Here is a 13,390-nt window from a genome sequence, read left to right on the forward strand (position 1 = left end):
AATAGAACGGATTATGAACTCCGTCTTAACCATTCAGATTTCAGTATTTAACATGAAAGTATAACAAAACAAAATATGCTGGTTTAAGTCAAGTTACTGTACTACACTTTAGCTACGGTACTACACTTACTATTTTTAATATAACTGTTTAAGTGGGTGATGATTTAAAATAACTAATATCGACATTATTGTAAAATTGTTATGTGGCCACAAGGACGCATTTTAAGTGAGATCAACTGAATTTACAAAAGAGTAATATCAACTTCACAAGCTTAGTCTATATCATTTTTGCCTCCACATACAATATCAATTGATATTGGTCTAAATTTTTTAATAGTATCTAGGTGGTAACTGGCCCTCGAGCATTGTTATGATACTAGAAAAAGTAGAAAGTTCTATATGATTCGAAAATTATTGTCTTAACTTTATAGATAGGGGTAATATAAGGAGGCAAACATCTAAACTGAGTCCTACTTGGTATAGATAATAAAACATCGTGGTACGGTATCAGTATCTAGAACATCTTCATAACTGGTGTATCATTCGTTGTAATCTTGGTACATGTACATTTCAGCAGGTTTTGAGTAATCATAAGTAATTGTGTCAAGATTTTCGTAGAGATCAACGCAAAATGTAAATATGTCTTGAATGTGTATTCTTATTAAACGGAGTCTCAAGAACAATTTCGATATTTGAAATGATTTCTAAAAGAATTATAATTTCTAGATCGTGTTTACATTAATCGTTGAACGAATCGACCGATAACCAATAATTTCAATCGGTTCTTATGTGATAATGATAATAATTTAATAAAATTTGTGTTTAAACAATATACAATAAATATATCAAAATTATTTATTTGTTTTAATACATAAATCTTATAAAAACTAAAATCTAATTGCTTACCTGTTTGTTTCGTTATTGTATACAATCGGCGTACGATTTATTTTACTTTTTGCACAAGTAAATAAGTTATACTGTTTTAAGAATTTTCGGTTGTATGATTTAGTTGGTAAGTTTGAGTACTGCATTAGTTGATAAAATCATTTCTTTCTCAAATTTCGTTTTATTCAACTTTAATTCTTATATTTGAATGGTATGGGATAGGATAGGATTGGATAGAGTTTTTTGGGGGTTTTGTGATATTTTTTTTTTTTTTTTTTTTTTTTTTGGTTTTTTTTTTTTGCAAGATAGGATGCAGGATTCAGGATATAAGATGGGATGGGATTATTTTGTCAACTTTCAAGATAGCAGCACTGTATTTATCAGATAAATATACAATCATTTTACTGTTGACGCCTTTTTAACCTAGACTGGCAAAATTTCCAGCTACATGTATCTTTTTTATTGAGACCTTTTTTGTAAGAATAAATCATACTATTCTTGAATTGATCAAGGTATAGATCATTTGGATTTAAAAATTGTAAGTTAATATCTTAACGTATTTCTAATCAAGGAAATCATACTATATAATTGTCCCGAATTTTTCAGACTCATTCAGGTTTTTTGAAAGTATGAAATCAGAACTCTTTGTATCTAGAAACATTTTACATAACTGATTTAAAAAAAAAAAAACTTTAAAAAATCAAGCTTAACCATTATGTATTTTAAATGTGCACATCTGACATAAATGTCATTAATAGGATTTTCATTCAGTGGAGAGGGTACTTTTAATTACTTGACAATCAAATAGCAAAAATTTGCATTAAAAAGTCGATTTATTTGTTTGTATTTTAGCACAGCTCTACAAGAGTTTTCCGGCTGAGTTCTTGCTTGACAATAGATCAAAAGATAGCTAGGAGTTTGCACTAATAAATCGACATGTTTTGTTCTATTTTTATTTTTTAATTTTTTTTATTGTTCTTTAAATGCTTGGAGACAACCACAATATACGTAGCTATTGATTTGGAATTTTTTCGAATCAATTTGAATTGAGATAAATGGTATTCATTATTCTGTTTAATATGTGAGGTTTGATTTTTGTGTCCCTAAAGAATAGAAAATTGCTATAAACTTCGTTTTTAAAGTTTTATGTATTCAACTTAATACACCTATTTGACTATTTGATTGACTTCTCTCAGATAATTTTATGGGTAGTTAAAATTACGTGGGTTCAAACAAAATACCAAAATGTGGCTCTTAAAATGAATCTTGGTTTTGATTTTTGAACAACAAAGAGAATGTTTTTTTTAAAATCGTTTTCATTACTACAGCTGAGGTATGAAAGCAATTCACATCAGGTATGCTTAGCTGCCATACGTACCTACCTATGCGTAATGTTTATCACTGCTATTTAGCCGAACTGATTCTGTAAGCAATGACAACGATATAGCTACGGTTTACCGGAGGTTGACAGAAAGACAGTTAAATTCGTTTTCTGCACAAAATTAGAGCTCCAATTAAATAGAGAACGTAATATGTATAGGAAATCAGTTGAACAGTTTGAGTCTGATATTTTGTATACTTGGTATTCTTGTTCTTTGTAACATGCTCATTACTTTGAATTTGCAATGTAAAGTTGCTCAGGAGCGGATTACATTTTTAGTCCCCTAACGGTTTTCACCGGAGGGGACTATAGCTTTCCTCTGCGTCCGTCAGTACGTCTCTCTGTCCGTCTCTCCGACTGTCCGTCCGTCCGTCCGTCCGTCTGTCTGTCCCACTTCAGTTTTCCACACTTTTTTCTTTATGCGTTTGAGGAATAATATGAGATTTGCTGAACAGCTTCAAAATGTCAAACTACATATCAAGTTTACACTTTTGTAGCGTCTGGTTGACATATTTTCGAGACAATTATTTTTTTAATATTCCAATTTTTTAATGTTCGGGTTCGTTATCGGGGTCGGTTTGTATCAAATAAACGAGGAAAGTATGTTGTCAGTAATTATATCGTACATTTCTTGGACCATTTCTTTTATTGATTGTTTCTAACAAACAAATAAGTTCTGTAAAATAGTGTCAAGCATTGTGTTTTAAATTTTATCGACAGGGTTTTATGTATTATTACAATCGGGTTCGTTATCGGGTTGGTCTGTTGAGACGGTAAGAAATGATATTCTGCATAACAGTGCATTGTTTTCACAAATTTCTACAAACCGGTAGGGGACGTCTATTGCTTATGCAATACTCTCAGAATGCTTGTTTTTCTAATAGTCCTTAATTAGAGATCCCGTTATCAAGCTAAGATCGTGTACAACAGTTCATGTTACATGCAGTATCTGACATTTCCAACGATTTAATATATTAACGATTTAAATGTATTCAAATAAATTCTATCTATTGATACTTTAATAATTCCAATAATTCAATATTAATGACCAAACGTGTCTATTTAGTTTGTTGTTATACCATGTTATAAAAACGTTTTCAAGACAGTTCAAATAAATAGGGATATCTGTACTCTGAATACTTTGATTTAATTTTCATAAAGATGTTTATTCCTAAAGCAGTAATTAAGGTAACAATCATTTCTATGAGTACAGTCTGTAAATTAGTAGATCTGATATTGACTGATGTACACATTAATAGAAAAAAAAATCAGGATACACTTAATTTGTCACAAAAGAACTTGTTCTTTGATCATTTATAAATATTCAACTTTGTCATTTACTCTTAAATAAAAACGACTACCGCTATTAAATCTAAGACCTGGCGATTCCACGTATTATTCATGTCAAATGTAAAAAAAAATCAAGAAATTATTCCATTTAATTTTAAAAGAAATGCAATCATTTTTTTGAAATATGAATTCAAATCATGATTGTGCATATTTCATTTTACCGTTTTCTTAAATACAGTGCTCAAAAAAGCGCTATGCATCTTTTAAAATTACTGTGGATCATCCAGTATACCTTCATAAGCTTTATTTCATTCCACACAAATGTTAACTCATATAAACTAAGCTAAACTGTTTATCGATTCACCGTTCATAAAGCTAAAACTGACAAATTTTCACTTGTTTAAATTGATTAGTTTTAAAATGTATTCCAATATAAAAGACAACAATATACCAGCAAGTATTAATATATTGTGATCATTTGATATCTTATAACAATAAAACTTTATAGTTAACTAAATCTGAAATGTAAAAGTAAATTTGACTAGCAAACAATCTCTAACTACAATATCTAAAATAATATTATCTATACTATATATACACGATACATAGTACATACAAAGTAGAAATTTGCATCAGTTGTTTTGTTCCGATCTTTTTTAGTCAATGGTTAAATCATTGGACAACTGACCTGCAGATCTTCAGTTCCAACACAGCAGGAACTCTTGTTTTCACACAAGCACAAAATAACATGTTTCTGTTACATATGTATTCAGGTTATTAAACTTGTTAAATACTGATTTTGAATAGTTTTACAATCTTTCTACAAAATACCAAGTGACTTCTTATTTCTAAAGAGCATAAAGCTGAATAAAAAAAATGTAAAACTTACAATTACGTATCCTAAAAAAAAAATTATGCTTAAATTTCTTTATTTTTTAAAGATTATTCTTTAAATTTTGGAATACGTGTACACATGTATGTGTTTCTTTCTATTACATTATATCGATATTTATGAATAGCAAATGCTAAATTATTCAAATTATCTGATAGTTCTTGATTTCAAAAAAGGATATAAGGACCTTACAAATATTATCAATGCTACAGCCGCAATTCGATGTTAACGCAAATCGTAGTTGTTGATAAAATGAACAACTCAGCTGTTGGGTTCTTGTTATATATAGTTTTCAATGTATAGAATTTTTATGGTGATCTGTAACAACAATTATTACAGAAATGAACATAATAAAATACACACTTATACAGCTTAGATTCACACATTAAATATATTCAAAGATGTTTGAATATGATTAATTTATGTCTTAGATAAGTCATTATTTCAACAAATAACTTAGGCAACTGTGGTAAATGGATTTACCGAAACGACGGATATTTTATATCACTATTATTATAATAGATAATATATGGAGAAGGATATACAATCTTCTTTTCTCTCGGCTGTCTGGGGGTGAATATTAGTTTAAGGATTTGGCGCCAAGAATGCGCACTTACATGTAAAACTTGTAAACCACTCATTCACTACTATTTCTAAAATATCAACCAATCATACAACTCTCAGATGACCCAAACACCTTTCACCTTTCACACTCCAGACTCAACCAATGAACGTAAAACACCATAAAAATGAATGAGATGAGGAAACGTTATAAATTCCGGTGATCTGTAATTCACTATGTTTATACATGATGATGGAAATGATTTATTAATTAATACATTATGTATTAACATATTGAAATAAATATTGTATCCATGAATATATTACCCTGTGGAATCAATTTCAAGTAATTTTGCTTTCATTCTAAAGTTCAGTAATACAATCCCTTATTTTTGGCAGATGGTATACACGGTTTAATTAATTTAAGCTTCAAAGTGTTTGCGTATATACAATCATCGGAGCGGTCAAGGTTCCAGTAGCTATAGTTTAAAGGTTAATTATCTTTATGGTCAAGTAGTCGGAAGGTTCAAACGTTCGTCAGTTCATAAGAATTAAGGTTTGTACAATGTATACCGTATAACGGGTAATTTTTACTGCTGTGATATTTTACGAATTTGTCTTAAAATAGGGCGATTTGATTTTTTACGTGTAATTTTTTACGAATTGGACATGTCCGTAAAAATTAAAATCATCTGTGGTAAAAAAAAAGGGGGGGGAGATTTCATCGTGACTTTGTTACAGTAAACACACATCCAATACAGAAAATCGTTTTTCTGTTAGCTTCGTATTACCATCATATTTATTGACTGAGTGATTGAAATCTAGCTACTAACGTGGCATTATAAGTAGTTTAAAAAAATACTCAAGACTGAATAGAAAGATCTGAACTGTTATCACCACGTGACCAAAAACGCTCAAATATACCTACATGTACAGCCGTCAGGGACTGAGCTGGAGGTCATGAACATTACTCTCATACGTACGATACGTGCGGTGTTTTTTACTTCTGTGAAAATTTACGCGTTTAATTTTTACGGATTTATAAAACTCGTAAAAATTAGTAAAAATTAGCAGCTCGTAAAAAATACCCGTTATACGGTATATAAATTATAAAGATTCAGTGGTCAGAAAATTAAAAAAGTGTGAATTCCTGAAGTTTTCAACTACATCAACATATACTGACGCGAAAGTATCATTCCACTGAGCTCATAGTTCAAAGACCTTCTATGCAATCCTTATGCTTCACTATATAAAGTACAAATTTATATTGGTAAAGGGGAAGAAGTTTTAGAAATCGCATTTGAAAACAAAAACAAAAACATGGAATTGAAATATGTATCAATTATTGGAAAGTGTATCGTTACTGGTCCAATTTCCATTCATACATTTACTTTCCTTAGGAAATACTTGTTCATTAGTTGCAAGTGGATCTTTGTACGTTAAAACATGAGTTTATTGAACTTGATTTTGTTTAAACTTAAAGTAGATGCGGTATTAAGATGCAGAAGTGGACGCTGCTTTTATTTGTTTCAATACCAAGCTTTCATTAGAAAAAAAAAGAATCACAAAATCAAAAGAAATCATGTAAAATTGTCAACTTCTGGAAGTCACGTAATCAAATCGTGTGCAGTCTTCCAATATACAGGAATTTTTTTTTTACTTAGAATTCAACGAATTTTTTCATTGCAGTCATATACATCATTTGATGCATTTGAATAATTTTGATTGATTTACGGGGGTTATTACATTTAAAATTAATATTTCATAAAGAAAACACATTATTGTTTTTGTTTTACTTAGATGTTAGGGAATTCTGTCATTGCAATTCCCGGCAACAGTTTTGATTGATAAAAATATTGATTAAAAATGAATATTTTATACAGAAAACATTCAGTGAATTTTGCAATTACCTTCTTCGATTTAAATTAGTTTACACGGAGTGGTGTATTTGTAAATTATGAAATGAATATTTTATTCCTCACATATTGTCTTTTACTTAAAAAGCAGAGATTTGTTAATTGCAAGCTCATTGTTTGGTTTTCATTGTTGAACACGGACTGAAAACGGAGCGGTGCATTATGAAATGAATATTATAAACGACTTTGAAAACCATCGTTTAAATCAAATCATTGTGATTTATAATGATTAATTTTTTTCACGGAATGGTGCATTTTTAAATTGAAATTTAACATATATAATTACAAGCAATTTATGTGTACGAACAAACGTAGCTGTGCTATTCAGTTTTCCCGACTATTGTCTGACATTCAAGCCATCATTCAGTTGGATGGATACACAGGCACATCCTGTCATCATGACGTAATTTTAACATAGACATTTGATATAAATGTATCAACAATAACGAACACAAAAAGAATGAAACGGATACGAAAAAGACTGACGACAATCGTAGATCATATGGAAATGTATGTGCTTTAGTCTCCAAGAGAGAAATACACATCTAAGACATATTTATAACATTTTGCAATGTTACATTTTGTTTTGATCTCAATTCATTTATGTACTATCCACAGTACCGTATGAGTTAGCTTTTATTATAGAATGATCACATTACTGGGCACTGTACTGTACCTACTATTAAGAAAGGCACAAGTGCGTAACTAACTTATATAAAACAATTAGTTTTGTAATTTTCATCGGTTGTAAGGAAATCACGTGACATATTTTCTCCCTTGACAATGGTTCTTTACAGTCAACGGATCTTGATCGTCTGCATTGGATTCTTTGGAAATATGTTAGTCTGAATTTACTGACTGTGGCTAGAAGGACCCATGTCGAGTCATATAGACCGAAGACTCAAGAATGTGATATCGACCTTACACATACAGTGAAACGGGGATGAAAGTGGGCGTATCAAACCAGTTCTCGTGCTAACACTCTCATAGATCAAAACAGAATGACGCCATGCTACATGTAAGTGGTCAGATACAGACTGCATCAAAACACTTGGCCGCATTGTTTTATTTGATCAGCGTTTAAATTAAGTTAAGGGGAAAATTACACCATGACAATTTTTTTCACAATTTGAAAAAAAACCCTGGTCGCTGGGAGGTTTTTAAACTAGTTTATCGTTCTAACAATAGACATATATAGTTACAACTGAGGAGAGATTACATACTATTGCCAATGACATTTTTAATCAAATATGTAATTGAAAAATCGTAGTAATATAGAAAAAAACGTTTTAGAATATATATTATCATATATTTCTTAACATTTAAGGCAGAACACTGGTCAGTGCTGTCCAATTATTTAGTGCACCTAGTTTACCTGTTCAATAAACTTATATGAAACACGTGATGAATCAAACGAATGCCACAAGAATGCTATCCAATCCATTCATCATCTAAAATGTAAAGATAGATCGATACACCTGTATGTGTTATAACATAATTTAAAATTTGATCAATCTACTTTTTAATTATAATTAATTTAGAAAATCACTCATTAAATCGTATTTGTAATATATGCTGCATCGTGCGTTAATCTTTTTAAAATAATTACCAAACTTAGTGTGTTTGTCACTTTTTTCTCTTTTGTATTAACAACTTACACCGTGGTATTCATCTGAATGATTTATAACTTTTCATTGACCTAGACATTGTTGTGATGGTTAGGAACACCCGTCAATGTTAATGTAGTTAAATATTGCAAAATGAGAATATTCTCATTTTGCAATATTTAACCAAGGAATATGATTTTAAACAAATGTTGGAATGGTGGAAGTTATAAAAACTCCAAAGGAATTAAATATCGTTAACTAATTACGCTGTTAGGTAATAATTTTTGGAAAGAATTTTTTTTTAAATGATGCAAATTAATGCAAAATAATCAAACATTTTTTAAAAAGTTCAATGTTGCGCTGTATTCGGTAAACCAGTGAAAGTCCGACGTGATGTTGATTCGTCGGACACAAGAATAAATCATACGTTTGTTCCCAGTTTACAAGATCAATGATGGTGCTAAAATTTCAAGAAAAATCAATAGAGGAATTGAATCATTTTTTTATTTGATAAATTTAATTTTATCATAATCAGTATATATAATCACCAAATAAATCAAAGTTGATTTGATAAGAAACGGCTTGTTCAATGGTCTAAAAAAATGATGCACATTAAATACCATTAAAAAGCGTTAAAAATGTGTATTAGTTATAAATAGTTACTAAGAAATTCAAATATATACAGTTTTGGGAACCTGAAACCGATTTCTGACTAAACTGTTTAAGACGTACCTCATAATTATTTTTTTTTAGGAACAAATTCCTTAAAATTACAACATGACCAACTGGTAAATATTGTCAATTCTATCAGTTTGTAAATAACTCTCTTTCGCAGATGTATTGATAACTTGCTGCACAACTCTCGTCACACCAAGTTAGGCCGTATGGTCGATAAAGGCAGAGGCAATCCTGGTTCTGGTAGTTATTTGGTTGTCCTCCATTCCAGGCGCTGTAGGAGAAGATGGTGCCAGTAGACTGCCACACCCATTTTCCCTCTTCAGCAACATCGGTGCCTCCCAACCAAACGGTTTCTTAAAACAGAAATCAAAACTTTGAATTCTACATTGTTCGTGGACGCAACTATTACTGGAAAAAGTAAAAATCATTTTCTTTTTAAAGTTGTAAAATTTTAGGGCCAATTAATGTTCAATATTTCTTTTTGCACCTCCACAAACATTGAGTTTTATGCATTAACTCATCAATTCAAATATACTCAATCAAAGAAACATTGGTCTTCAATGACTAATGATTAACCAACGTCAAAGTTTTTGTCAATCTTTTTTTTTTTATAAAAGTGTTCATTCATTTTTAACGCTATAGTTTTTTGACTGCATTCGGGAAAAGAGTTATATTAAAGTCTTAAACATATGACTACTTTTTTAGTTTTAAAATGCATACTAGCATAACATACGTACCTGTCAAATTATTTGCAAGGGTACGAATGTAGACGTCTTCTTCAGGCGATTCTATTTCAACTAGTTTAGCTCCCCTTACAGAGCGATCCAACTGAAAAATGTGATTATTTTTTTAAGTAATGCCATTTTGAAGTTTGAAACAAGGCAATTTCAATAACGTCAAAAAGCACCCTTTAAATAACTCGCCCAGATAAAGAAATCATGGATTTCACATTCACGTGTTTTAAACACAAGATTTCTACTTCCCCGATGTAATGAAATAAAGAAAATTCAATACTTCTTCACTCACTTGAGCATTATTCCACGTTGCTGCTTCTAACCCCAGCAAGTACTCAGAATTCATGAAAGAATTCCATTCTTGAAAACAAAGAAATGTCTTTAAATATCTTTTCTTTCTATAGATATATAGATATATCATATTTTGCAGGAATTGCCGTCCAATATATTTAAAATTTCGAAGAGAGCTATACGGATAAACCTTAGAAAGAATTCTTTAATAACAATAATAGTAACATAAGTTTTCGCCTATTGAGATCCTTGAAACAATCATTTCTGAAATAAGAATTGTGTCTTGTTGAACACGATTATATTCATGTATACATAAGATACCTTGAAAAAATATAAATGTTTCCGTATATTTCTGTTTAGTAACTATTTTTAGAAATCATCATAGTTGTTTTAGGTACATAGTTATGCAAAATTTTGAAGAAAAAAAATAGCTAATTTATGTCCATACTAACCCTTCAAAATAAAAGATCAACATTTACTTCCTAAATTGAATTTGATTGCATCAAAGATACATAGTAACTGTAAAAAATACTATCATGAAAGTTGAAAAGTTGACACGGATAGAGCAAGATTCAGTATGTCCGATGCATAATGCAAATACCTAAGTCAAATGCTATCCTATCCCATTCTGTCTTGCATCCTGTAGCCAATCGTATTTGAGATTAAATATCAGAGTGATTTTATGAAAGGAAATATAATGTAAAAATAAAATAGAAACATCATTTCAAATCAGAATGATTATTTATATGCTACATTTGCTACACTATGAAGTTTTGTCAATTCGAAATACATAAAGCGTTGCTGTTAAATCTAAGAGTTAACAACAGATCGTGGAATTACTACATAAATGCATTTTTATTGCTTTGTTCAACGATTTCAACAGTTAATAACAGAAAAGATTAATCGACAATCGATTAGACATTTAATAAGACAAACATAAACACGAAACGTACGTTTTCTGTATGTACTTTTTACGTTCAGTATAACGACTACGATATCAAATCATACGACGCATTTCTCTGCCAAATTATAAACTGAACATATCTAATAAAAAAATAAGCTAATTTGAATACGTTTTTATATTTTATCGATAACTCCAAATGGTATACAACAAATGCAATAGTATTATGATTCATCAAGTAATTATAATATGCGAATCGGGTTTACATTTATCGCCGAATGAATCAGCTGATTACCGATAATGTCCCTTTGAAATTATATGATAAGGAAAAAAGTAAGATCAAAAATGTTTGTTAAATTTATTTACAGTAGTCCTTTATCTGCTTTTTAATCATTGTAATTGTTATGATTTTGCAAATATGCTGGTGTTTTATTAGTTTGTTTTGATAGAAATAGATTTGTTTTAGTCTTATAAAGGTCCTAATCCTGGAGTTTAATTAGTGCCCTTATATTAGATGTCCTAGATGGATTTGTGTTTTGACACCTAGATGGTGATCTATGCCCTAACAAAGGATCCTAATACCTTAACACGGGCCATAGCTAGGTATCCTAATGCCCTTACGGAGAGGCCCTTTGGTGTTAGGTGTTGGGCAGGTGTAATGGGGGAGATAGAATACGAGAGAACAGAGAGACAGAAGCAGAGAGCCATGGGGCGGAGAGCAGAGAACGATTGCGAAAGCAGAGCGAATTGATATTGTATGCAGTTTTAGTTCTTTCTTTTAATACATTTGTTACCAAACTTGTGTTCGTCTTCGATGCATTTATCAAGTAAGTGGGCGTCAGACTTATCCAAAAAATCGTGACAAGCAAAAAAAAAAATTTTTCTAAAAAGTTACTTGCCAAAATGTTCAAAATCCTAATCCGTGTTGGAGGGGGAGGGGCTGGCGAAGTATACTAAGGTATACAAAGGACTAAATTTCCTTATTTTTATTCCAAATTTTCCACATTCTCCAAAAAAGTGGGGAGGGGGTGGGGCAACTCCATGATATTTCAATTTCTTATACGTCTATGCAATTTAAAAATAAAATTTGCTGCAAGAAAAAGTTGGGAGACGGGCAGCCCTAAGTGCCTGCTATTTACTACTTTAATTTACATTAGAGAAAGGCGAATCGATAGTGCAAAACAGTTGACAATGCGTCCCATTTACGATGTTTTATGTTTATAGTATGGATACCTTCGAACGATTAGCGCGTGCAGTAATCAATGCGACGTCATAAGAAAGTTCACACAGAATTGAACGTTCTCGCCCGTTCTATAAGTTCATACATGTATAAGAAAGCATATTTGAAAATGTAGATGTCAGATCTTTGACATCTATAGAAATAACTAACATTTAGTAAGCGTCAATTTTAGTCAATTTAGCAATGTTTCTTAATCTATTGGTATATGCGTAGACATTCAACGATGCACTTTAAATAATTTTCGCCAAGACTTAAATAAACCTATATTTAGCGTTTTTTATGCATTGGTTAAGTAGACAAAGTCACATACAAAAATTGTATACCATCTACTGTGAACAGTAGTGCTGTTAATTCAATAGCCATACAAGAACAATGTTTTACAAGTCTTATTCAGTTAGAAATAAATATAAGAAAAAATGTATTTCGCACCTGCTCGAGATCTGTAATATTTCCATCCTGATTCTTCAACCAATGTATTATCTGGTCTACAAAATGCATGGTCTCGACACATTTGAGTTATTGAGTTGAAACCGAAACACTTGCAACTTTCTTGCTGACAAATAACAGAACATAGAGCAGACGATGAATGGCCGTATTCTGTTAGAAGATTATCCAACACGACTTTATTGTAAAAGATCTGTTCTACCTGAAATGTTTGCATTGCCGAACGGCATATTTTCACGATAATGCAGAGTATACAAAATACGAATACATGTTTTAAAGTAAACATTTCACTGTGCAGTCAGTTAGTTTTTAGGTAATGTGACTGATAACACGAACGTCACAAGAATATTACCTAACTGTTGTATCTACGATCGTTTTAAAAGACTGAAAAATAACCAATACATGTTCTGAGTTATTTTGCATTTAATAAGTATATTTAATTCATATCCTTATTTCTATGCAATCCCCTGCACCGATTTTGATTGATTTACCCGAAATGACTCATTAAGAAAGGAATATATTACTCAAGGAAACATAGTGTGTTTTAACCTAGCCGTTAGAGACTTCTTT

The 13,390-nt window shown here is 30.8% G+C and overlaps 1 protein-coding gene across 1 annotated transcript; it reads right to left on the reverse strand.

The window, feature by feature from the left end:
- Positions 1 to 9,161: 9,161 nt before the first annotated feature.
- Positions 9,162 to 13,181, reverse strand: LOC128170608 (perlucin-like protein). The gene is made up of 4 exons (XM_052836387.1): positions 12,806 to 13,181; positions 10,237 to 10,304; positions 9,948 to 10,038; positions 9,162 to 9,563 (listed from the first exon to the last, which is right to left on the reverse strand). The coding sequence occupies exons 1-4, from the start codon at positions 13,104 to 13,106 to the stop codon at positions 9,340 to 9,342; spliced, it is 684 nt and encodes a 227-aa protein (XP_052692347.1). The 5' UTR covers positions 13,107 to 13,181; the 3' UTR covers positions 9,162 to 9,339.
- Between the last annotated feature and the right edge of the window lie 209 nt (positions 13,182 to 13,390).

Source organism: Crassostrea angulata, chromosome 2 (assembly GCF_025612915.1).
Source record: "Crassostrea angulata isolate pt1a10 chromosome 2, ASM2561291v2, whole genome shotgun sequence".
In the NCBI taxonomy this organism is placed as follows: Eukaryota; Metazoa; Mollusca; class Bivalvia; order Ostreida; family Ostreidae; genus Magallana; species Magallana angulata.

Excerpts from the sequence above, each read along its gene's own strand:
- LOC128170608 (XM_052836387.1), bottom strand. The coding sequence starts at position 13,106 with ATGTTTACTTTAAAACATGTATTCGTATTTTGTATACTCTGCATTATC. Across the intron at positions 10,305-12,805 it reads ATATTACAGATCTCGAGCAG|AATGGAATTCTTTCATGAAT; the intron begins GTGCGAAATACA and ends TTTGTTTTCAAG. Across the intron at positions 10,039-10,236 it reads CAACGTGGAATAATGCTCAA|TTGGATCGCTCTGTAAGGGG; the intron begins GTGAGTGAAGAA and ends CACATTTTTCAG.